The 22160-nt window shown below is 43.0% G+C and overlaps 1 protein-coding gene across 2 annotated transcripts in view; it reads left to right on the top strand.

Moving 5' to 3' along the window:
- SHC3 (SHC adaptor protein 3) overlaps positions 1 to 22160 on the top strand; it is a 139979-nt gene that overhangs the window by 32542 nt on the left and 85277 nt on the right. For both annotated transcript variants that reach the window (XM_066257548.1, XM_066257549.1), the window contains exon 2: positions 14911 to 14981. In XM_066257548.1, the coding sequence (XP_066113645.1) occupies positions 14911 to 14981 (71 nt within the window). The remainder of the gene's footprint in view (positions 1 to 14910; positions 14982 to 22160) is intronic.

Consider the following 22160-nt stretch of genomic DNA (forward strand, 5'->3'; position numbering starts at 1 on the left):
CGGCACACCAGACAATCTTCTGTTGTTTTTGGACCCGGGCCTCTCCATTCCTAACCTGCTGGATCTCATGGGGGCCTCCTGCAATTCTGGCTCCAATACTATGTTTCCCTTCCCCAACTGCCTTCTCCCTCTGAGACTCCTGGGGGAAGGACAGGCCCCCTGCCAGGGCTGTAAGGACAGTCCTGCTGTAACCCTCAGGCCACTCTCAGCCAGGGCTCCCCATGTCTCCAAGTCCCCTTGACCTCTGAGATGGCAGCTCCAGGCTCTCCAGGGTGAAGCAAAAACATCAGGACGAGGCTGACACACCTGTGACTAATCTTCCCCCACTCGGTTTTTGGCTTCCTGCCCTGTGCTCACATTGGCGACCAGCTCAGACCCACAGTTGCAGAGAAAGTCTTTCTCAAGATTCTGTTTACAGAATAATCGCTCTTGTCTCATTACTGTGGCGCTTATCACCTCTTCTGCACCGAAGGAACAACATTCCTCCTTTAGCTGGCTCGCTCTGGGTGAAGGGAGTTTTCTTTCAGGTCTTTTTAAGTGGCAGCTTTCTTTTGATGGCTCTGATGTCTTCCCACACACCCCCATTATTTCGTTGAATTCTAGAACAAGCCGGCTCAGTTTATTCTATCAGTGACGTTCTCAGTTCTGTTGCAGGAATTCTGTCTCCACCCTTCCGTGTTTTGCTTTTAACATTTATCATTCAGGAAGCTAATTTTATGCTGTGTTCTTGAGTTATCATTTTTTTTTTTTTATGAAAAGTGCTGTTTGCCTATATTCCTCATTTCCTGAATAAACCCTTCAGAAACTTGATGGGAAATGATTTTATTTTAATACCACGAACTCGGGTTGCACAAAGTCCATTTACCAATGTCATGCCATTCGTTTCATAAGATCTGGGATGTTTTGATGCCCTGACTAGGGGGCTGTGTGTCTGGAGATTATCACAGGAAGCAGGAGGAGCTCGAAGCCGTCATGTTCTGGGACCCTCAAGGTAATCTAGAGTTTGAAGAAATAAAGCCTACTGAATCATGTGCCATTTCAGCTCAGTATGAATAACTTAGCTGAGTCCTTAACCATGTGTATGAAGGTGCCCCTAGGAACCTCACTAAAGTATACAAATGAGGATGTTGGTGGTATCTCAAACCGCATGTATGAGTGCGATACTTTGAGGTGGGTTTTGTTATCACAACAAATCCAGGAAGTACATGTTGTCATCCCATAAAGAAAGCAAGGCACTGGGAGATTTAAGTTAAAAAACATGGAAAATTAAGGTTACACCTATTAGATGGAAGAACTGTTACTGAACCGAGTGGGGTTTATTAGGCTGCGCACATCAAAGCCCAATCCAATGCCAGCAGGAATTTGCAGCAAAGAAAGTCAAGGTTTATTTAAGGAGAAGGCACCAAACCTGGAGCCACAGGTGAGCTCTTGCTCTGGGACCTGGATCCCCTGTGACGTACAGGGGGTGGGTTAATAGGGGGAAAATCATTTGTCATTGCAACTAAGAGAGTTAGGGTCGTGGTCTCTGCTGATTGGTCTGCACTAAGATAGGGGGCAGCTGACCAGGGCCTCCGGTCCTGATGTTGGCCATGGCATTGCTGTCTGGTTTCACAAGGGCGTGGTCAGTGAGTGGTTTCACTTTTCTGGGTCTGGAGCTGAAACACAGCTGAGGCCTAGATGTTATCTTTAGTTTGACTGAAACTGTCTCGGTGGTCAATAGGCCTGAAGCTTTGTTCCTCAGGTTATTTGATGCTGACTAGAACCTTATTGTCCTTGGGGCTTAGTGCTTAAGGGAGCGGGTGGACATTCAAGAGAGAGGAAGGCAGTTGAGTCAGTGTGCTCCTAGGCTGGACGAGGCCAGTTTGAACTAAAAGGAGAAGAGGTCATAAAAATAAAGAGAAGTTTCTATGCGGTTACAGAACCAAGATTTGAACTTACGTAGCCTATGTCCATTAGTGATCAGATAAAGCAAGCTTGCAAAGTCAGAGCAGTCTCTATATAGACACATCTCAGACTGAAGTGGGCTTCGGAACCCCTAGAGACCTTGTGGGAGATGCAGGATGCATTCCTGACAAGTCCCCAAAGGATGTCCGTGCCTGACCACACTTCAAGACCAACTGCCCCAGACTTCATGTCCATGTGGATGGTACTCTGTGGTCCCCTCTTCAATCTCTCTGCGATCTCTCTCACCCTGGCTTCGGCACGTTCCTTCTGCTGCCCATGGTATAGCTTCTTAGGCGTGGCTGGTAACCTGCAAGGTCTCTGAAGGCACTATGAAACCTGTCCAATTTCTTTCTACCTGAGCATCCTAACAGGTGCAGGTAAGTATTTATTAGTTGTGACGTGAACAATATAGGAGATTTTTACATGTAGTCAGCAAATAAATGCTTATGTAATTAATAGCAACAATTTAATAATTACTTAGGTATTTTAAAGTCATTTAAGAGACACTGTTGTGTGTTTGTTTGTTTGTTTTATGGGTCTTTTTGCCCAGTACCAGAGTCTAAAAGCCAAATTACTCAATGTGCTAATAATAAAATATTCAGAGTACAATAGACTTTTTTGAGGCTTAGCATGGATGGCCACCCCTTTTATGGACCATGCTTGAAAATAAGAAGGCTGGGCACACCATAATTCCAAATGAACTTAAAAGGTGCCCATAAAAGTCACTGAGGGTGGACAGTACTGGGGTTAACTGTTCATTACTTCTCCTGACGTCCTCTGACTGGGAAGGTTTAGGGACTAAGGAGCAGTTAACCCTAAGCTGTGCAGCTCTGAGAGGCTGCACTGGAACTGTCACTCCTGACCAGCAGTTCCAGGTAGTTTCAGCCAAACCCCCAGGACAGTGACTCGTGGGCCTTCCTGGGACCACACACCCATACCTGCTCCATCACTGAAGTGTAGGTTTAGCCCACCTGAGAGGCCTCCCCGAACATTCCACTCTCCACTACATGATCAGAACAAGGTAATTCAACAGAACTTCGAGGGGGGTGGTTCCAGATGCTTTGAGATTAGAGTCTCCAGGTGTCTTTGATTGCTTTCTGATCAGTTCTGCATTGTAGCTTGGATGTCCAACTTGCTGAAGTATAGTCTTTTTTTGGTGGAAAAAATATATATTTATTTTTTATTATTTTTTTGTAGTTGTTTAAGTAAGAAACGAACACATCCTTGTTATACAATGTTTAGACAATATGGAAGTATTCATAGATCATTGTCCTCCCTCCCTGTTCCTCCTTCCCACCACCGTTCCTCCTGGCAACACCTGTGTCTTCATCTCGTCTCTGGGTCCCCGTGTCTCCAAAGGCACGTCCAGTGAACCTAGCGTCCTCGTGTTTATACCCTTGGGTCATCCATATGCTTTGAATTTGGACCAATATCGTGACTTGCTCTAACAGTAAAATGTGGAGGAAGTAATAGTATTTTTGGAGATTCTAAACTTAAAATATTTTTAAAATATCTGCCGTTGGAATCATAGTTAGGATGTGCCCCAAATGTGTAACTATACATTTATTGATAAACATTGGAAGAGGGGGTTTAAGTTTTCCCTCTACACAGGCAATTAAGTAATGAATATTTTGTATGTACAACTTTATGTACTTAAGCATGGATATAGTCCTACAAATTATATTCTTGGGTTAAAGGCAAGCACATCTTTCATAGCCATCGATGATTCCAAATAGTCTTGTGGAAAGGTTTCTCCAGATTACACTCTCTTTGGCAACATGTGATGACCCGTTTTCCTGCTGCCTCATCTGATTTGCCCATTCTGCTGGGCAAAAAGCTCTATCTGTTCCTGGCTTTTGCTTTAATTTCTCTGATCACTGGTCTTTGCAGATGCATACTGGCCAATTGTCTGTCTTCCTCTGTGTTTGTATTCCTGGCCCTTTTTCTTTTTTCTGTTGAGTTGATGATCCTTCTTAATTGATTGCATTGTTGTCACTCTTTCTCTTGCCTTCTCATGCTGTTTATATCATTTGTCTTTCCCTACAAATGTTACTGATTTTCATGAGCTCACTATGGCCTTCGGGTTTTAGGTCTGGTCACAGAAATACTATTCTTTGTTTTCTTGTAATGCTTCTGTGATTTTGTTCTTAGCTCTAGCCCTCTAATCTTTCTGGGATTTATTTATTTATTTATTTATTTATTTTTAAAGATTTTTTATTAAATTTATTCATTATAGGGGGGGAAGAGAGAGAGAGAGAGAGAGAGAGAAGGGGGGAGGAGCAGAGAGCATCAACTCCCATATGTGCCTTGACCAGGCAAGCCCAGGGTTTTGAACCGGCAACCTCAGCGTTTCCAGGTTGACACTTTTTCCACTGCGCCACCACAGGTCAGGCTCTTTCTGGGATTTATTTTTGTGCACCATGTAAGATGGGCGTGTTGGGGAGGCCATACCATTTATACAGCGCAGTGTGCCTAACACGCACCTCACACACTCACATAGAACGGCCTTGGGCAGGGCTGTGTTGGTTCATTCTCTTCCTCATGTATAGCCATGCTCCTGTCCTCACGTGTGTGAGCTGGCTTACCCTTCTTGCAGGGACTCCCCCAGGTATGCACGCCCTTCTTCACTAGGCCCATTCCTGTCCTTTCCATGATTTGTCTGTTCCCACGTGAATATCACAGAACTTCCTCCAGTTCCTTTTCATTCTTTTTTTTTATATATATATAAATAAATTTTTATTTTAATGGGGTGACATCAATAAATCAGGGTACATACATTCAAAGAAAACATTTCCAGGTTATCTTGTCATTTAGTTATGTTGCATACCCATCACCCAAAGAGAGATCGTCCTCTGCCACCCTCCATCCAGTTCTCTCTGTACCCCTCCCCCTCCCCTCCCCCTCTCCCTCCTTCCCTCCCCCCACCCCCCATAGCCACCACACTCCTGTTCATGCCTCTCAGTCTCGCTTTTATGTCCCACTAATGTATGGAATCCTGCAGTTCCTGTTTTTTTCTGATTCGCTTATTTCACTCCGCACAATGCTACCAAGACTCCACCATTCCGCTATAAGTGATCCAATGTCACCATTTCTCCTAGCTGAATAATATACCATGGTGTATATGTGCCCCATCTTCTTCATCTAGTCCTCTATTTTTTTTACAGTGATTAAAAGCCTTTAAGCAAACTCTTGGCCAATACAGCAAGAATCCATAAATGAGTAGTGTCCTTAACATGTTCCCCAAGTCCAAGTTGGCCCCCTCACCATGCCAAATCCCTGAAAAATGCAACCCAACCACAGTTCAGTCTGTTAGGAGCTGTCACAGGGAGCAGGAGTCCAGGAAAGTTCCCCACAGGAAAAGTCCGTATGGCACTGGAATTGTTGTCACCATTCTATACTTTGCAGCTCATGTCCAAGTCCCAATGACCGCTGCTTCTAGCTGGTAATGATTCAGGTAGACTGGAAAAAGCCATTTGCAGCATGCGTGGATATGGAGCTTCTGTTCTCCTCTGCCTGGAGAGTTGAGACCAGGTTGCTTTTCCCTGGAGCTCTGTGACTGTGGCCTGGTAAAGAGAACCTTGGGATACACTAAGCTGGGTGGCAAAGGTAAATTCATAATACAAGTTGGCAAAAGGAGGAAAGAGAGCTCTAAATTAAGAGTAGGTCCCAGCCTGAAATATGAGTGGGGCATTGAGGTAGGAGGAATAAAGGAAACACTATATATTAAGCAAAGCAGCAGAAAATAGGACTATCAACACCCACAACAGAGATCTTTGAGGGAAGAATAAAGAACCTGACTATTCAGGCAAAACATAGTTAAGTGGCCCTTGTGCAAATGAGATCAGTTTACCTGCTTCTTGGAAGAAATACCCTAGGCTCGTCCACAGTGTCGTAGATGGGGCCGACGGCCCTGGGCACCTTCAGCCTTCAGTGGCAAACCCCAGCATTCTGGGCAAGGTTAGGTCATAGGTGGCTGGAGCAGGCCTGGAAGAGACTGAACCCTCCCTTAGAGGAGTGAGGGGGAAGCCCACCTTCCAGTGTCCCTGTTTCCTCACAGCAGAGGTGTGTAAGCCTGGCAGGCTTTAGCTCAATGACCTTCCTTTCCACTATTGAAGCAGGACCCAGATGGCATCCTTTGAGACCCCTTTGGGGTGCTGGAGCCTTTAAGGGTGTATCCTAAAAGCTGGTAGTTCCCCCTGATCTCTATTGGGCTTTTTCTGCCTCTAGGTATCTTAAAAGCCATTCTCAGAAGATCTTGCTGAGGGGTTTGAGGATCCCCATCCGCCTATATAAATCTTTTCCATATATCTGGAGCTATTTGGAAAAAAGACAGAACAGTGTTATTAGCTAGATCTAATAAAGAAGGTAGATTTGGTGTCTCCTGTTCATCAGCTTTCAAAAGAAATGTAAATTTTTTTTTTAAGTAAAAAGCATGATATGGTAGACCCGTCGGAGTCATTGGCCTGGTGTGCAGGATTCCCGGGTTCGATTCCCGGCCAGAGCACACAGGAGAAGCGCCCATCTACCTCTCCACCCCTCCCCCTCTCCCCCCTCCCGGTCCCTCTCCTCCCGCCCACAGCCAAGGCTCCACCGGAGCAAATCCACCCTGGGCACTAACGATGGCCCCATGGCCTCTGCCCTAGTTGCTAGAATGACTCCGGTTGTAACAGAGCAACATCCCAGATGGGCAGAGCATTCCCCCCGGTAGGCATGCCAGGTGGATCCCAGTCAGGCGCATGCAGGAGTCTGTCTTCTTGCCTCCCCATCCCCATCCTCAGAAATATACAAAAAATAAATAAATAAAAGAAAAAATACAAAAAAAAAATACAAAAAAAAAAAAAGGGGGGGGGCATTCCCTTGTGCTAAAGCACCAGGAAGCATGGAGTGAGCTTGAGTATGTCCTATGAAACATGGAGCTCTATGTTTACATATAAGTCTTTGAAGAAGGAGGAACTGCTGAAATAGTTTGTCAGCATTTGTCCCTAAGACAGCAGTCTTTATAGTGGGAACACCATACGTAAATATTTGCTGTCTGTCTATAGATTAAGGGGGGAATATGGCCAATGCTGAAAAGCCATGATCTTTGTGCCCCGCCCCCCCCCCCCAACCCCCTCCCTCTCCTCCCCCCACCCTGTAACCCCAACACTGTTGTTCATGTCTCTGAGTCTCATCTTTATGTCCCACCTATGTGTGGAAACATATAGTTCTTAGTTTTTTCTGATTTACTTCTTTCACTCAGTATAATGTTATCAAGGCCCATCCATGTTGTTGTAAAAGATCCTATGTCATCATTTCTTATGGCTGAGTAGTATTCCATAGTATATATATACCAAAGCTTTTTAATCCACTCATCCTCTGATGGACACTTGGGCTGTTTCCAAATCTTTGCTATTGTGAACAATGCTGCCATAAACATGGGGGTGCCTTTCTTCTTTTCAAACAGTGCTATGGTGTTCTTGGGGTATATTCCTAACAGTGGTATAGCTGGGTCAAAAGGCAGTTCGATTTTTAATTTCTTGAGGTATTTCCATACTGTTTTCCACAGTGGCTGCACTAGTCTGCATTCCCACCAGCAGTGTAGGAGGGTTCCCTTTTCTCCACATCCTCGCCAGCACTTATTCTGTGTTGTTTTATTGATGAGCGCCATTCTGACTGGTGTGAGGTGATATCTCATTGTGGTTTTAATTTGCATTTCTCTAATCATTAATGATGTTGAACATTTTTTCATATGCCTATTGGCCATCTGTGTGTCCTCTTTGGAGAAATGTCTATTCATTTCTTTTGCCCATTTTTGGATTGGATTGTTTGTCTTCCTGGTATTAAGTTTTACAAGTTCTTTATAAATTTTGGTTATTAACCCCTTATCAGATGCTATGTCAAATATATTCTCCCATTGTGTAGTTTGTCTTTTTATTCTGTTCTTATTGTCTTTAGCTGTGCAGAAGCTTTTTAGTTTGATAAAGTCCCATTTGTTTATCCTGTCTTTTATTTCACTTGCCTGTGGAGACAAATCAGCAAATATATTGCTGCGAGAGATGTCAGAGAGCTTACTGCCTATGTTTTCTTCTAAAATGCTTATGGTTTCATGGCTTACATTCAAGTCTTTTATCCATTTTGAGTTTATTTTTGTGAGTGGTGTAAGTTGGTGGTCTAGTTTCATTTTTTTGCAGGTAGCTGTCCAGTTTTCCCAACACCATTTGTTGAAGAGGCTGTCTTTACTCCATTGTATTGTCTTACCTCCTTTGTCAAATATCAGTTGTCCATAGAGCTGTGGGTTTATTTCTGAGTTCTCTGTTCTGTTCCATTGATCTATGTGCCTGTTCTTATGCCAGTACCATGCTGTTTTGAGTACAATGGCCTTATAATATAACTTGATATCTGGAAGTGTGATACCTCCCGCTTTTTTCTTCCTTTTCAGGATTGCTGAGGCTATTCGTGTTCTTTTTTGGTTCCATATAAATTTTTGGAATATGTGTTCTATGTCTTTGAAGTAAGTCATTGGTATTTTCATTGGTATTGCATTGAATTTATAAATTGCTTTGGGTAATATAGACATTTTAATGATGTTTATTCTTCCTAACCATGAGCACGGTATATGCCTCCACTTATTCGTATCTTCCCTGATTTCTTTTATCAATGTTTTATAATTTTCTGAGTACAAGTCTTTAATCTCCTTGGTTAGATTTATTCCTAGGTACTTTATTTTTTTGGTTGCAATGGTAAAGGGGATTGATTCCCTGATTTCTCTTTCTGACAGTTCATTATTAGTGTATAAAAATGCCTCTGATTTCTGAGTATTGATTTTATATCCTGCCACCTTGCCAAATTCTTTTATCAGGTCTAGTAGTTTTTTGACTGAAACTTTAGGGTTTTCTATATACAATATCATGTCATCTGCAAATAATGATAGTTTTACTTCTTCTTTTCCAATTTGGATGCCTTTTATTTCTTTTTCTTGTCTGATTGCTGTGGCGAGGACTTCCAGAACTATGTTGAATAAGAGTGGTGAAAGGGGGCAACCCTGCCTTGTTCCTGATCTTAAGGGGATAGCTTTTAATTTTTGCCCATTGAGTATTATGTTGGCTATGGGTTTGTCATAGATGGCCTTTAGCATGTTGAGGTATGTTCCCTGTATTCCCACTTTGCTGAGAGTTTTGATCATGAATGGGTGCTGGACTTTATCAAATGCTTTTTCTGCATCTATTGAAATTATCATGTGGTTTTTCTCCTTTCTTTTGTTTTTGTGATGAATCACATTGATTGATTTGCAAATATTGTACCAGCCTTGCCTCCCAAGAATAAATCCTACTTGATCATGGTGTATAATTTTTTCCATATATTGCTGGATCCGGTTTGCTAATATTTTATTGAGGATTTTTGCATCTAAGTTCATCAGGGATATTGGCCTATAATTTTCTTTTTTTGTGTTGTCTTTGCCTGGTTTTGGAATCAGAATTATGCTCGCCTCATAAAAGGAGTTTGGAAGTCTTCCTTCCTCTTGAATTTTTTGAAATAGCTTGAGAAGGATAGGAGTTAGTTCTTCTTTGAATATTTGGTAGAATTCACTTGTGAAGCCATCAGGCCCAGGACTTTTCTTTTTTGGGAGTTTTTTGATAGCTGTTTCAATCTCATTTGTTGTAATTGGTCTGTTTAGGTTTTCTGATTCTTCCAGATTGATTTTTGGAAGATTATATGATTCAAGGAATTTGTCCATTTCATCTAGGTTGTCTAGTTTTTTGGCGTACAGTTCTTCATAGTATTTTCTTACAATATTTTGTATTTCTGTTGTGTCAGTTGTTATTTCTCCACTCTCGTTTCTAATTTTATTTATTTGAGTCCTCTCTCTTTTTTTCTTGGTGAGTCTTGTTAAAGGTTCATCGATCTTGTTTACCTTTTCAAAGAACCAGCTCCTGGTTTCATTGATCCTCTGTATTGTTTCTTTAGCCTCTATGTCACTTATTTCTGCTCTGATCTTTATTATTTCCTTCCTTCTACTAGCTCTGGGCTTTACTTGCTGTTCTTTTTCTAGTTCTTTTAGATGCAGGGTTAAGTTGTTAATTTGAGCTTTTTCTAGCTTCTTGAGGTATGCCTGTAATGCTATAAACTTCCCTCTCAGGACTGCTTTTGCTGTGTCCCATAAATTTTGAGTTGATGTATGCTCATTATCGTTTGTTTCTAGGAATTTTTTAATTTCTTCTTTGATCTCAATGTTAACCCATTCATTGTTTAATAACGTGCTATTTAGTTTCCAAGTGTTTGAATGTTTTTCAATTTTTCTATTGTGGTTGATTTCTAGTTTAATGCCATTGTGATCAGAGAAAGTGTTCGATATGATTTCAATCTTCTTAAATTTGTTGAGCCCGCTTTTGTGCCCTAACATGTGGTCTATTCTAGAGAATGTCCCATGAGCGCTTGAAAAGAATGTATATTCTGCTCTTTTAGGGTGAAAGGTTCTGAAGATATCTATTAAATCGAGTTCATCTAATATGTCCTTTAAGTCTGCTGTTTCTTTGTTAATTTTCTTTCTTGAGGACCTATCTAATGATGTTAATGGGGTATTGAAATCTCCTAGTTCCTTTTCATTCTTAACTTCTTTATGAATTCCTTTGTGTTCTCTGGGATCTTTGAAATTGAGTTTTCAAGATCTGAGGGTAAAAATAAATCCATTGGCATGTTCCCTGACACAATACTCCAATTGTAGATGACTTTGGGGGGGGGGAGACTTGGTATGTTTTTTAGTATTAAGTCATTCGATCCAGAAATCACAATATGCCTTTCCATATGTGCAGGTGTTCTTTCTTGATTCGCCCTCCATTTAAATATTTCTTCAGTGTGATAGTGCACATTCTTAACTTTATTCAACATTTCTTTTTCTTTCTTGTGATTTTAAATAAAATATCCCCCCCAGCCCCCATTATATTCCTGCTTTCCTTTGCTGGTTAGAATCTGTTTGACCTTCCCGGTTTTGTTTTATCATGTTATTTAACACACATGTATTTTAACCAGTGGTGAAAGCCTCTGACCTTTCATTGGCGCATCTGACTTATTCATGATCACTGTGATGACTGAGGAGTTAGGTTTTGTTTTATATTTTTCTTTTGTCTTTCATGTGTACACTTTCTGTTTTCCCCTTTCTTTTTGCTGCTTGGGCTGTTTAGTTTGGAAGTTGATTATTCTATTCTTATTTTCACTTTTTTTTTACACACACATGTAAGTGCCATATATATACTGCCATCTAGAACCAGTCAGTTCTGGACCTACCTTCCCAAAATACAATGCCTCTCTCCTTTGTATCTGTCCCCTACTAGCTGTGTTGAGATCTTCTGAGACTGAATTCCTCATCATTGTAAAAAAACAAAACAACACATTTAGAGTTCTGCATGAATAATTCTTAAGGCATAAGACACACCTGAAATGTTTGTTGATTCCTTCCTTCTCATGGTTTCTCTGAGCCCACCACCTCTCGCTCTCTTTAGTAGTCATTGTTTTTCGGGAAGTGACTGTTTCAGAGAGTATCTGTGGGTGGTTAGCATTCTGAGTCCTCATTCTGCTCTCCCACTGATATGCCAGCTTGAGCGTAACTAAGACTTTTGTCTCCACAGTTGTCTTCTTGAGACTTTCAATAATATTGTCTTCAAGAATTTGGTGCTGAAAGAGAACTTCCTGTCTGGGTAGCTCACTTGGTTAGAGCATTGTCCCAATATGCCAAAGTTGTGGGTTCAATTCCCCTGTCAGGCCACATGCAAAAATCAGACACTGAATGCATAAATAAGTGGAACAAAAAAATAAATAAGTGGAACAAAAAATCCTATGTAGCCCTGTCTGGATAGCTTGGTTGGTTAGAGCATCATCTCAAAGTGCAGAGGTTGCCAGTTCAATCCCCAGTCAGGGCACAAACAGGAACAGATTGATGTTTCTGTCTTTCTGTGTGTCTCTCTCCCCCTTCCTTTCTTGCTAAAATCAATCAATACATTTAAAAAAATTGATGTTTTTCTCTCGTTTTTCCTTCCTCCCTCTCTAAAATCAATTATCTATCTATCTATCTAGCTATATTTTTTTAAATGCCAAGAAATTTTTTTGTCTTTTATTTTTTTACATTATCTTTATTTAAACAATTAAACTTAACAAGGTGACATTGGTCAACCAGAGTACAAGATTTAGAGAAAACATCACTGTATACCCATCACCCAAAATCCAATCATCCTCCATCACCATATATTTGTTTCTCTTTATGTCCTTCCCCTCCCACCCCCTCCCTCTCCTCCCTTCCCTTCTGCCTGGTAACCACTGCACTCTTATCTATGTCCATGAGTCTCAATTTTGTGTCCCAACTATGTATGGAATCATACAGTTCTTAGTTTTTTCTGATTTATTTATTTCATTCAGTATAATGTTATCAAGATCCATTTATGTTGTTGTAAATGATACTATGTCATCATTTCTTATGGTTGAGTAGTATTCCATAGTATATATGTACCACATCTTCTTTATCCAATCCTCTATTGAAGAGCATTTTAGTTGTTTCCATGTCTTGGCCACTGTGAACAATGCTGTAATGAACATGGGGCTGCATGTGTCTTTATGTACCACTGTTTTCGAGTTTTGGGGGTATATACCCAGTAGAGAGATTGCTGGGTCATATGGTAGTTCTATTCTTAATTTTTTGAGGAATCACCGTACTTTCTTCCATAGTGGTTGTACTACTTTACATTCCCACCAACAGTGAATGAGGATTCCTTTTTCTCTGCAGCCTCTCCAAAACAAACAGACAGCCACCTAAATGGGGGATGATATTTTCAAACAACAGCTCAGATAAGGAACTTATATTCAATATTTATAAAGAACTCACAAAACTCAGCAACAAACAAGCAAACAATCCAATAAAAAATGGGAAGAGGACATGAACAGACACTTCTCCCAAGAAGAAATACAAATGGCCAATAGATATATGAAAAGATGCTCATCTTCACTAGTTATTAGAGAAATGCAAATCAAAACTATAATGAGATACCACCTCACACCTGTTAGATTAGTTATTATCAACAAGACAGGCTATCTATATATTTTAAACAAGAACTTCCAGCCTGACCTGTGGTGGTGCAGTGGATATAGCATCGACTTGGAACGCTGAGGTTGCTGGTCTGAAACCTGGGCTTGCCTGGTCCAAGCACATATGGGAGTTGATGCTTCCTGCTCTTCCCTCTGTTCTTTCTCTCTCTCTTGCTCCTTTCTAAAATTAATAAATAAAATCTTAAAAAAAGAGAGAGAGAGAACCTGTTTTCTCTTCTCCTTCTGAAATGCTCTTAAGATGTTTCTCTCTTGATCCTTTTGTGCTGAAACTAAGTATCCATATTTCCAAAAGTAACCTTTTTTATTTTTTTCTTATTTCTTCTGGGAGTTTAAAGATAGAAACATTCCTGTCTACCCCAACACTAAACTTTTTAATCTTTTTGTTCTTGAATATTTCTTTCCCTGCATTTTTTTTCTTTTTCTTAAATTTCTGTAAGACAGATGCAGGAATTTCTACATCTAAATGCCAAGACTTTGCGTTTTCTCTCATATATATTTCAGTCCCTTTGGTTCTGGGAGGTTTTCCGGGCTCTATTGTTCAAGGTTTTGTCTCTTTTGTTTTGTATCTCCCTGGAGCCCACTGACTGAGTCATGGTCACAGTAGTAAAAGCCACATTTTACCTAGAGAGACTTAGGCTTAGAGAACTTTTGCTTAAAGTTACATAATGAGATATTCCAGAGCGAGGCTCAAATGCAGCTTTTCTGAATAATTCACGTGCAGTCTTTTTTGTGTTATAGCATGAAACCTCCTTCTGCTGAGTCTAAATTTAAAGGCACCGGTACAAAGCATCCATACCTTCAAACTCTCCATGGGCTTTGGAACATAAATATTGTATCTTTACCTGTCTAGTTGTTTATCTGTAGCCTTAGTTATGTCCATACATTCACACACACACATACATTTCCTGTGTGAAACTCATAAATAAAATTAACAACAAATGTAGATGTGTACTTCTGAAAATCTATGTTAAATATTGCAGAAAAGGGCCCTGGCTGGTTGGCTTAGCGGTAGAGTGTCAGCTTGGCGTGTGGAAGTCCCGGGTTCGATTCTGGGTCAGGGCACACAGGAGAAGTGCCCATCTGCTTCTCCACCCTTCGCTGTCTCCTCCCTCTCTATCCCTCTCTTCTCCTCCCGCAGCCAAGGCTCCATTGGAGCAAAGATGGCCCTTGTGCTGAGGATGGTTCCATAGCCTCCACCTCAGGTGCTAGAATGGCACTTGCCACAACAGAGCAACACTCCAGATGGGCAGAGCATCGCCCCCTGGTGGGCATGCTGCGTGGATCCCAGTAGGGTGCATGCGGGAGTCTGTCTGACTGCCTCCCTGCTTCTAACTTAAGGAGGGGAAAAAAATGGCAGAAAAGGGCTTTTTGGTAAACCAAAATGAAACATCTTTGAGGAGAATAATCTACAGTTTATTTGTAGAATCCAAAATATATATTTAAAAATAATAAAATTTAATATTGGTAAAAATGTCGGTATTGCAGTGTTTTCATTTTTTCTTTCAAAATTATAAAGCTCTAGAACCTTGAGTAGAACTAGAAATATTATGTTAAGATGTTGGTGTCTGGGTGATAATTACAGGGCAGATACGCATTTTTTGGCATGTATGTTACGCCTCAACAAAAAGTTTTAAAAAATGTATTGCTAAATAAAATGAAAATATTATGAGTTTCAGAAGAGTTGAGTGTAGTGCTAATCCAAGCACTCGGAATATTTTCTTAAGAGCGTGAGTTATCGCTTTCTTAGAAACAGGAAACAAAAACATCACCATGAATAGAAAGTTACATGCGATTTACTAAATGAGTATGGCTGCCAGGAGTGCTCTTGATGTTGTCAGGAAGGGTCTCCTCACCCCCGCTCCCAGGGCTCACGATGTACATTTCTTCCCCTTGCAGTACTTGGGGTGCATTGAAGTTCTACGTTCAATGAGGTCTCTAGACTTCAGTACAAGAACACAAATTACCAGGTAAGCCCTTTTCAAAATGGACTGCTGTGATTTTACTTAGTAAGGAAATGATTTCAGAGGTTAACAGCCTAGAGACAATTCCAGAGGGAAGGCTGCCCCTTGAGTGCTGCTGACTGGTGACAGTGGGTTAGGACTCACTGCATTTCAAGACGATTACATGTTTATCCATATTTGTGACATGCGTCTCCTGACGGAACACCGCCTAAAGGATGCTCCCCACCTCCAAGCACTCTTTATAATTAAACTGCAGAGAAATGAAGTGTTTATGTTTGTTATTTGATTAAGGGAGACTCTAATACCAGATTGACATTTTAAAATGGGCTGAACTGTGTTTCTTTTTAGAAAGGAAATATGTCAGGAGAGAATTTCCAACACTGCACACAAAAAATAAAAATGCGTAGTGTTAGAAATACAGATATCAATGGGACTAGTACTTTAAAGAGCAGACCAGTTATTTTAAGGTGTTAGTGACTTTGGACAGATTTATGTGTTCTCCATCATCAACTTGGTTCTGAACTTCTTGAGGGCCAGTTCTGTATTTAAATGTGGTTTTTATATAAAATTCATAGCCTGTTACAGCTTATCCATTTAGAAAAATGCTAATTCAAGTCAATTTAAACAAGAGAACTGGAAAGCTAAGGAATGAGTCTGTTAGAAAGCTGATTCCTTGGGTGATGAGCTCACGTTGCCTTGGTTGTTATGAAATGGTTTAATCTAAATTGTGACCTCAGAAAATGCCTCATGTTTATTTCATTTCAATCACTCTGTTGTATATCTTTTAGTTAGCAAGCCACAGTCTAAAGACTGAATTTTAGAAAGCAATTATACCGCTCACAAAAATTAAGGGATATTTTATTACTTCATATTCATTTTGAAATATCCCCTAATTTTTGTGAGCAGTGTATTTGTAGTAGTTAGCGACTAAATGAAGACACACCTCAAGTCTCTGTTTTAACCACTCTAGGACACCTTTTCTTCCTCAGTGATGGAATTCATGATCTAAAGAGTTGATGTTTGTCTTTCTCTAAAGCTACATGGGACACACATACGTGGTGGGAACACATCCACATGCCGGGTCCACACTAAGAGAAGCATCCATCTCTGTGTGCTTGTAGAAAATGATTGATAAAACTTGACAAGGCCAAAGAATGGTATTTTGAAGTAAAAAACATTTAAAAGAAAAGTTTGAATGCTTTCTTAGTTCAATCATCCTGCCCACGACAAGGCATGTGCAGTGTGTTGACTGTGGGTAGAGCGCCCTGCCGCATGCCTGGGGTAGTCCTGGAATCGGTGACACTGCTCACCTTCTCCTGGGTGGTGGCAGTTGTTTAGAAAGAGAATTGCCAACTATTTCCATTGAATTCCCTTTATAGATACTTCTGAGACAATTTATGTCATTTCAATTCTCCTGATATATTCATTCAGTGTGTACGTGCAGCGTGCTGGCCAACATGGGCTGTCCTGAGTTTCTGTTCTTTCTGGTTTAGGGGAGAAAGGTGCATATGCAACTGGCTGAGGGGTGTGTGAAGGGCACAATCATTTCTTGCTCCTTGGGAGGCGTGGTGGGCAGGGGGCAAGTGAACATCCTGGGTCCTGGGCTCTCTTAGATGAAGGGATTAGCACTCTTTGGTGGGGTAGAACCCAAATGCATAGATGTGAAAATAACATTGTAGAAAAAAGCCACAAATACACTGCTCACAAAAATTAGGGGATATTTCAAAATGAATATGAAGAACAGACCTCCAGCTCCATCTTGTTCATATTTTAGCAAAGGCGCAGCTATGTACTGGGCCAAGCAGAGCACCATTCTTGGACATAAGGCAGTTGATATTGAATTCTGGTTGCATTGGAATTGCCTTGGGTTTATTAGACTTTTTAAAAAGTATGTTTGCTTGTCTCCATAATGCTATCTGTCTCTTGCTTCATTTTAATCACATGACATGTTTCTTATTTTAGTTTAATAGCTAGAGACCACTCATAGGAAACAATATGGCAAGTCAAAGAAGCCTTTGTATCCAGGAGAAGAACATCAGTGAAATTCTTTAGATGTGGTACATGGAGGAGCTTTTAAACATGCCTGGGATTAAACTTTATGGCCATGGTTTACTTTATATACTAAAGGCATTCTTAAAAGCTAGTAAGAAAATAAAACATTGTAATTAAGTCATATGACACAGACTCTAAGAAAACTGGTTTCCAAACTTTCTTAGCTATATCTTTCCTAAAAAATATTTTTATAGCCTGACCAGGTGGTGGCGCAGTGGATAGAGCATTGGACTGGGATGCAGAAAAGCCAAGTTCGAGACCCCGAGGTTGCCAGCTTGAGCGCGAGCTCATCTGGTTTGAGCAAAAGCTCACCAGCTTGGCCCCAAGGTCGCTGGCTTGAGCAAGGGGTTACTCAGTCTGCTGAAGGCCCGCGGTCAAGGCACATATGAGAAAACAATCAATGAACAACTAAGGTGTTGCAACGACAAACTGATGATTGATGCTTCTCATCTCTCTTCGTTCCTGTCTGTCTGTCCCTATCTATCCCTCTCTTTGACTCTCTCTCTGTCTCTGTAAATATATATATTTATAAACAAATAACCAATCTCTACTCACCCATTCCACTATTTCAGGTTTTGGATATAAGTATATTTTAAAGGTTCTGAGAGCTGAACCCAAAGTATCTTTCTGTTAGGTCAGTTTAGTTTTGTTGTTGTTGTTTTTAAGCGAGAGGAGGGGAGATAGTGAAGAAGACTCCCTCATGCACCCCAACTAGGATCCACCTGGCAATGCCATCTGAGGCTGATGCTTGAATTAACTGAGCTATCCTCAGTGCCTGAGGTTGATGCTTGAACCAATTGAGACACTGGTTGTGAGAGAGGAAGAGAGAGAAAGGGGAGAGGGAAGGGAAGAGAAGCAGATGGTTGCTTCTCCTGTGTGCCCTGACCGGGGACTGAATCTAGGACATCTGCACACTGGTCTGACACTGTACCATTAAGCCAACTGGTCAGGGCTTGAGTCAGTATAGTTTTATGCTGTCCTTGTGTCTGAGTTCAGAGCAACTTTGGTCCTTGCAACAACACCACTCATGGATTACTGATCTCTTACCAGTAGATAACTTTAAAAACCTCTCCGGGAGCTGCTATTGTTATACACCTAGTTTTGGCTGTGACTGTTAAATGCCTTGCACACTAATGCTTTGGGCAGAGGAACTGGGTGACTTGTTCACACAAATAGGTGCCTGCTGTGCGGAGGAGTCAGCTTATGTGTGGAGTCCAGCTCCGCCAATTTCTACCTCACCTGTTGTACGAAACAAAAAGACAGTCTTCACATCTGATGTACAAGGACAGGCTGGCAAAGAGGCAGCCTTATTCAAGTGTTTGCTGCCTCTTATGGACCTGAGGTCCTATCTGGCCCAGTGAGCACAAAACCTCAGTGTTGAAAGAAGGGGTGCTTGTGAGTGCGAGAGTGGTTGAGGTTGTGTGGACGGCAGTCTCAGCAGCTGCTGCTTTTCTGGCCTGGCCTGTTGGTGGGGTGCAGAGCGGGGCTGGGCCATGTGGCACCTCTGAGAGTCCGGCAGGGATGAGACACGCTCCAGAAGCAGAAACAGTTTCTCAGAAGAAGATGGCTTCTCAACCTGCCCTTGCTTGCAAAACCCAGTATGGGTTTACCCTTTAATGTGCCCCCTGTCCAGTACGGTTTTGGAATGTGGCATAAGCCTAACCATGAAGATTTGCAATGATGTTGCATTATTGCAGGCTATGAGAACCCCCCCCCCAAAAAAAACAAAAACAAACAAACAAAAAAAAAAAAAAAAGAAAAGAAACCCTGTTGCCAAGAACCACGAAACTTGGCTATTCTAGAGTTTCTCAAACTTGCTCCTCTGGCTGATGGAGCCTGCTGCCCTTCTCCCTCACCACCAGCACCACTTCCCAGTCTGTGAAAGCCCCCCAGAGACCACCGTTGTTCTGCATGGGTTTCACACCACGCTGTGCAGCCCCTGAGGGGTGAGAGGGAGGGTCTTGGGTTTGTGTTGCCATGGGGAGGCAGGGACCCCCAAGAAGGGAGTACCCAGCTCCCCAGCAGGTGAACAGTCAGCCTCTGCATTCATCTGAACCAGGTTAATTTCCACACGATGTCACATGGCCAACAACATCGGGAAACCACTGTTCAATCTGGCTTGTCCTGGCCTGAGCCTGATGGTCAGACAATCTCACCGGGCATCTCCCTGAGAAGTCATGTCATGTGACTACTCTCACCTCCAGTTGGGTCTGGGGGATGGGTGGAATGATGTTTCCAGTAAGAGGGTTCAGGGGAGAGCATGCTATCTGACCTGACATCTGGAGGCTACCCTGCATGGTGACAGAAAGCCCCCATGTGTCCTCGTCACTGGTGCAGCCTTACCTTCTTTCTCCTCTCCTTTGATTTCCTCACTTGCTCATTTAAATTTTATTTTTTGCATTAAATTGTATCTATTATTGGAAGTTATCATACGCCATATTTAGGACATGGAAGGCTGTAGGTATAGACACAATTAAGCCCAGAGTAGTCGGTGGGGAGGCCTTTCTCCAACAGTGAATGCCAACACCTGACATGTGTTGTCGGTTCTAAGCGACTCTGGCTGACTTCCAGCCCTGCTGGGGTCAGCCACATGACGGCCATGTTTGCATTGCACTCGGGGTGCTGCAGACACATGGGGTTAGCCATGTGTGGCTTCGCCGCTCCTCTGGAGCAAGCCTCACCACATGTGCATGTAATATGTTGTTCAGGGCCCAACCCAGATCTACTTTTTCAAAATGTAAAGAGTGAACAACTGAATCTAGGTTGGGTGTTTTTGTTTTTCTTATTTTAAATGTTGTCATGGATTCAGCAGGCCCGGAAGACCCTGGTTCGGCCCATCCCTTCACCTGCACTGCCCCATGCATGTGGCCCACTCCCGGCCTTACACTTGGCTGACCACTCTCGCAGATCCTGCTCCAACATCAGGGTGTTTCGAAAATTCTCCAGGAACATGCAAAAAGAAAAACCCCTTTAGTTTGAAAACTAAAATCAAAACCTGTAAAAGGTCAACATCTTTCTTTGGGAACAGAATTCCCTCTTTCCTCTTATTCAGTGTATTGATGGGGTCTCTGGAGGGCAATTTCTGGTGTCTCAGGTGTGATGGCAACAGCACATGGCAGAGTGTAAGCTGGCACAGCGCAAGCCAGCAGCCAGCAGGGGCGGGGGCCGGTGAGCTCTGGCACACTGGGATCTTTTCTGTCTGTTGTTCCACACAGGGGACTTCAGTTAGAAGGTACATGTGTGACCACGGGGTACTGGTCTGACAGTGCTGGGCAGTTGATAGCAGCAGGGCCTTGAGAATGAACAAAACGGCAAGCATGCCCTTGGTGACATGAAGGAAAAAGAGCAGAGGTGGAAGACCTGGCACCCTGAGCCATGCGCATGCGTGACGCCGTGAGCACGGTGCCCGGCTTGCGGGCGGTGGGGTTGCCTGCTGTAGCCTGTGCACAGGGACTCCCCTTCCGGCCCTAAGGAGGTGAGCTGGATGACCTCAGCACAGCCTCCCATGCGGCCCACCTTCTCCTCTCCAACTGGACCTGGAAGACTCGGTGACACTTCTCCAGGCTCTTCTGGCTTCCAACATCCTATAAATGCTCTAAAAAAAGCCCAAGGTAAAATCTCTCACTGCACAATACTTCACTCCATCGCGTGTGTCCTGGGCACCCTCATCCATGCCGTCCCTCCAGCTCTGGTGCACCAGCTCCTGTGCAGAAAGGCCCCCCGAGACAGCGCACCCTGGGTGGACTTCCTGCAAGAGAAGGCTGAACAGGCTGTGTGGGGGTGCCCTCACCCCTTCCATGTGGCATGGAAGCCTCCCAGATCCCTTCACTATCTCCCACCAGCATGTCAGTGTCACACGCTATGTCATCACAAGCTCACGGGGGTGGGGGTGGGGGAGGATTGGAACAATGCACTTGGTATGGTATGGGACAGACCATCTGTACTCACAAGGTATTTGTGTTGTTTATAGAAGCTCTCCCGTCTTCAGGGCACCTCTGAGGCAGTGAGGATCTGCTGCAGAGGAAGATGGACATGAGGAAGGAGGGCAGGTAAGGCGCTGGGCCCCTCAGAAGATCTGTGAACTGTCCAAGTGACAAGACCACGCTGCCTGGTGGAATGACGGAAACACTCAGTGAGTGGGAGTCTGGACATCTTCTGTTCAGGTATGGGTCATTGTTTGCTTTTGGAAAACATGAACTCGACATGCTACCCCCCCCCAAACACACACACACACACACACACACACACACACACACACACACACACGGATGGGGACTTTGGTTCTGTCATGTCGCAAGCCCACAGGAAGTCATGCAGAAGGGTCCATGTTGAGAAGCCATGATATCGGTGGTTTTAAGATGAAAGCGTCATACCTGGCACACAGAACACAGGCTGGCGGGCTCCACAGCTCTGCTCTTATGACGACTCTGTTCAGATGGTCCAGTTCCTTTTCTACTGCAGAACAAACACCTTTAATGTCGATTTCAGTTTCGCATGCTAGGAGAAAGCACACCTGTAGAAATCTTCCCCAAGGCTGGCTGACTCTCAGGATTAGGAAGGAGAGCAGCGGCATGGGCAGTCTGCCCACCTGTCCCTGTGTTTTTGGGCCCGTGCAGAAGGCTAACTTGTGATTTTAGCCTTACCAGCTCCGTCTGCATCTACTTGTTCTGAGCACGTTTCGCAGGCTGAGCCTGCAGCAGCCCTGCAGCCCCAGAGGGGCGAGGCCCGACAGGGCGGCAGTTTGTGTTTCTCAGTTTAGAATTCTGTTTGAAAACACCAGCTTGCCTAAGTGCACACACATCCCAGCTTCGGAGGAAGCAGGCTGAGTCCTTCAGCTTCACTTCTACATTGTTACCTGGGTTTTTAACACCAACAGAATAGTTTTGTATCTCTTTCGTAGGTGTTTGCTATTTGTGCATATGAATGTGCTAGACATAGGAGTTCTTGGATTACAGGTGCCCAGTGGGCCACAACCCTGGAGAGAGGCCCAGATTCAAAAGGCAGTAGGAGAGGCGTTCAGAGCATGTGAAAAGTACCATGGAAACATGAAAGAGGGTCCCTCAGGCCTGGGTGAGCCTGGGAGGACTTCCTGGGGGAGGGAGCATTTAAGCCCGGGGTGATTTCTTCCCTAGC

Source organism: Saccopteryx bilineata, chromosome 2 (assembly GCF_036850765.1).
Source record: "Saccopteryx bilineata isolate mSacBil1 chromosome 2, mSacBil1_pri_phased_curated, whole genome shotgun sequence".
Lineage (NCBI taxonomy): Eukaryota > Metazoa > Chordata > Mammalia > Chiroptera > Emballonuridae > Saccopteryx > Saccopteryx bilineata.